This window comes from Aptenodytes forsteri, unplaced genomic scaffold, assembly GCF_000699145.1.
Source record: "Aptenodytes forsteri isolate BGI_AS27 unplaced genomic scaffold, ASM69914v1 Scaffold168, whole genome shotgun sequence".
NCBI lineage: Eukaryota > Metazoa > Chordata > Aves > Sphenisciformes > Spheniscidae > Aptenodytes > Aptenodytes forsteri.
The window spans coordinates 420,932-424,911 of NW_008796047.1; the positions used below are offsets into that span (position 1 = coordinate 420,932).

The 3,980-nt window shown below is 64.8% G+C and overlaps 1 protein-coding gene across 1 annotated transcript in view; it reads right to left on the reverse strand.

The window, feature by feature from the left end:
• The window catches only part of FAM160B2 (family with sequence similarity 160 member B2), a 5,530-nt gene extending 1,677 nt beyond the window's left edge, over window positions 1–3,853 (reverse strand). The window contains 10 exon segments of the mRNA XM_019473902.1: window positions 4–180; window positions 353–429; window positions 510–618; window positions 698–894; window positions 974–1,058; window positions 1,137–1,222; window positions 1,391–1,513; window positions 1,720–1,824; window positions 2,708–2,877; window positions 3,780–3,853. Coding sequence (XP_019329447.1) covers window positions 4–180; window positions 353–429; window positions 510–618; window positions 698–894; window positions 974–1,058; window positions 1,137–1,222; window positions 1,391–1,513; window positions 1,720–1,824; window positions 2,708–2,827 — 1,079 coding nt within the window. The 5' untranslated portion in view covers window positions 2,828–2,877; window positions 3,780–3,853.
• Between the last annotated feature and the right edge of the window lie 127 nt (window positions 3,854–3,980).

Consider the following 3,980-nt stretch of genomic DNA (forward strand, 5'->3'; position numbering starts at 1 on the left):
TGGTGTTTGCAGCGGTCGATGAGCTGGGTGCGCAGAGGGTGGGGGGCATCCCCCGGGATCTCGGGGTGCCGGTCTGGCCCCAGCAGGAAGAGCACGAGGCGGTGGAGCAGGGGAGGCGCGCGGATCTGCCGCACCGTGCCTGTCAGCATGGCCGTGGCACCGAGGATGGTGAGCTCGGACCTGCCGGGGGGCAGGGTAGGATGCTACGAGGGGTGTCCTGAGACAGCACCACAGCATCTCACAGCGGGGAAAAAGGAGGTGCGGGCAAGGGCAACCCTGCGGTCCCGACCCCAAGGGGGTCCTTGACAGAGAAACTCTCCCCTGGCTGCTGTCTTGGGCCTCAGACACTCACATCTCCAGGAGCTGTGGCTGCAGGATGCCCTGGAAAAACTTTTCCTCCACGGCCTCGGTGATGGCATCTGCCACGACCTGTGGGTGATGGCAGAGGCTGAGCCGCGGCACGGGCAGGGGGCTGCCATGCTCTGCAGGGCCGGACGGTCGCTCCTTACCGGGTGGGCGCCCGTCACCAGCTCATCGAGGTAGTCCAGCCAGCCGAAGAAGGCAGCCAGGCTCTCCTTCCCTGGGAAAACCCCGTCGCCGGCAGCATCACCCTGCGACCTGAATGGGGTAGAGGACGTGGGGCTGCGGCAAAGCCTCGGCGGCAGCTGGGGACCACCCTGCCCGGCGCCCGCCTTACCTCCAGCTGGCCCTCTCCAGGGCGAGGACGTCGGCAGGGTCGGTGCAGGCGGGGACGGCGCTGTAGAGGTCACAGAGATGCTCCGTCAGCAGCTGGCACAGGGCGCTGCTCCGCACCAGGCAGGCAGCAGCCGCCTCCTGGGCGAGCCCGACGAGCAAGAGCAGGTTTTCCCCAGCCTTCAGCGCGACCCTGCTCTTCTGCGAGGAGGAGGAGAGAGGCGGCGTCACACGACCGGTGGCACCCGCCATCCCCTCCTTGCCAGCCCTTTCCCCCTACCTTGCTCTTGCAGAGCCCCACCAAGGATGTGATGAGGTTGCTGTCCCTCCGTGGCGGGGAAGGCTCGGCTGAGGGGGAGCCGGCAGTGAGGGGGAGCCGTGCTGGTGCCCGGGGGATGGGGGATGCCGGGGAAGGCTCGGCTGAGGGGGAGCCGGCAGTGGTGCTGGTGCCCGGGGGATGCTCCGTACCCTCTTCCACGGGGCTGGCCGGCAGCTCCTGGGCTCTCTTCCCATTCAGGATGCTCTTGCCCTGGAGAGGAAGAGGAGCGGTGAAGCATCTTAGCCACCAACTCCCTCCCACTCACCCCGAGGAGCTTTGCAGTGGGGAAGGAGCTGCAAAGCACGTGAAAAAGCCCAATTAAATGAGCCAAACCCCACAGATGACCCACCAGCACAGGGATGCCCAGGGGCTGCTCACCTCCAGGATGTATGCCAGCAGGGTGGGATCCTGCTTGATCTTCGTGCAGAGGACGGCTGCGAACTGCACCTCCTCCTTCTCCGTGCCGGAGCCCAGGCGGTCGCCGCTGAGCTGGAGCAGCTTCTGGCAGGGCAGGGAGAGGGGCTGCTGGGCTGCTGGCCGCTCTCCCGCCCTGCCCGGGTGCAGCAGTGCTGCCCCATTACTGCGGGCATCGGTTCCCAGCAGCGTTTGGCAGGGATGCTGCCAGTCCCAGCACGCGGCATTGCCGGCGGCACTGCCAGCCGGGGTCTCCCACCAGCTCCCGACAAGCCCCCAGGCACGGGGCTCACCTGCACCGGCCTGTGCACGTTGAGGTAGTGGAGGAGCGGGTGCTGCACCTGCCCCAGCACCCGGCTGAAGAAGAGGAGGACCTGCTGCCTCATCCCGGGGGGGTACTGGGAGGGAGACGGGGAGAGGCATCAGCGAGAGCCCAGTTACCTGTTTGTGTACCTGATTACCCTGTAATTGCCCCACGTCGCCTGCCGGCTCACCCAGCAGTCAGTGTGGGTGGCTTGCAAGAACACTCTCAGCAGAGATCCTGGTTTTGCTCCCCCAGAACGATGCAAAGGGGCCCATGGACCCCCCAGGACCTCCCGACTGCCCCGGGCTCCTCTCCCTTTAGCAATTAGAGACTGAATTCAGTTCTCTGAATTGAGCTCTCTTGTAGAGAAAAAAACAGGGGGATTATTTCCCCTTTCCCATGGCTACAATGCTAGCGATGGGGAGTTAAAGCCCGGCACCCCAAAAACCAAATCCTCACAGCCACGGAAGGGCCAGCGCGCGTTTCTGAAGCCCACACTCCGCTAGCATTTCCTTGCGTTTGAATAAAAGGCTATTTATAGGGACCCTCATTATTCTTAGCAACAAAGGAACAGCAGAGCCGTTATATTCGGGCAATATTTACTTTGAGAGGGTGCTGTCTAAAAACACCTTGTCCTGCGAACCCAAGCGGCACTGTGCCAGTTGTGCAAACAGGCTGCTGGTGTGAGAAACATCCTTCCCGTGCACGCAGGGGTGTGATGGGATGCAAGAGCCATTCGGAGGAGCAGCAGAAAGGATCCCAGTGGGGATCTTACACCGAGCAATCCAGCCCCCCCAAAAAAAGCCAAGCACCCTGACCAGCCCACGCTCCACAAACTCCCCTTGCCCAGCTAGAAGAGCTTCAAAATTAAAATTACTGAGCAGCACCGTGCAAAGCAGATGGAAAAGGCTGCGGATGCTGCAGCGCGGGGGGGCTCAGCCCCCCCAAAGCGGCTTTCCCGGTGCCTGTACACCCACCTCCGCCTTGCCCAGCGTGCCGAGGGTCTCCAGGACCTTGTGCTGCAGCAGGTACTCGAGGCACGGTCCGGCCTCCCCCGCCGGCTGCTGCTTCTCCTCGTACACCAGGATGTCCAGCATCTGCTTGAGGCGCCAGGGGATGTCCGTCTGTCTGGCAGGGATGCTCTCGTCTGCGGACACAAGAATCGGGGGCTGTGGCATGTTCCCCCAAGGCACCGGCAGCGTGCCGCCAGGCTCGGCAAGGGGAGCAATGCATGGTGGGGTGCTCAGGTGCAAATGTGGGGTGCTCGCCAGCAGCACCCCGAGCTGCGCTGGCCCAGAATCCCCCTCCGCTGCCGTTAGCGGGGACGACGCTAGATGGCAATGTGATGATGGAGTCCCAGCAGCACTCGAGGCTGCTCCTTCCGCTCATGGCCTAGCAGGCTGCCGGCTGTCCCCGCCGGGGCCAGAGCCACAGTCGGAGCTGCCGGCTGTCCCGGGGGGCTGCGGGGCGCTGCCTGGCACTGCCAGCCCTGGAGACCCTCCAGCACAGCCCAGGAGGGGAAGGGGCGGCAGGGGCCAAGCGGGAAGGACCAAGATCTTGCCGGGGAAAGGGCAGAAGCTCTCCAGGCCCTGCTTTTAGTGCACCCGGAGAGGGACGTGCCCCAGCCTGCAATCGCTCCCAGGAGAATCCGCACCCACCCAAACCCTGCATGCTGACCCCACTGGTGTGCAGGGGGGTCGGGGCTGGGCAGGGCCAAGCACTCGGCTGGATAAGTCCTCCTGGGGTATGGGAATGGGTGTCCCATGCCAAAGCCCCGCATGCCATGTCAGCCACAGTGCACTAGGGTCAGCACAGTGCCCTGCTACCGCATGGGGTCCTGTTCCAGGGCATGGGGACCCCCTCCCTGGGCACAGGGACCTTATTCCCAGGCCACGGGACCCTATCTTAGGGCACAGGGACCCCTTCCCAGGACACGGGGACCCTGTTCCCACACCACGGGGACCTTATTCCCACGCTGCAGGGAGCCCATCCTAGGGCACAGGGAGCCCATCCTAGGGCACAGGGACCCTCTCCCCGCACCCCACTCACCCGTGGCCTCCAGGTAGTAGCCAGTGATGCCCTTCCAGTGCTCGGTGAAGGCTTCCAGCAGGTCCACGCTGGGCTCCCGCTGTGCACACCGGAGCCGGGGTCAGGGGCGCACGGAAGCCCCCCCGGTCCCGGTCCCGGTCCCGGTCCCGGTCCCGGTCCCGGCGTATGTGTCCCCCCCCGGCCCCGCTCACCGTCTCCACC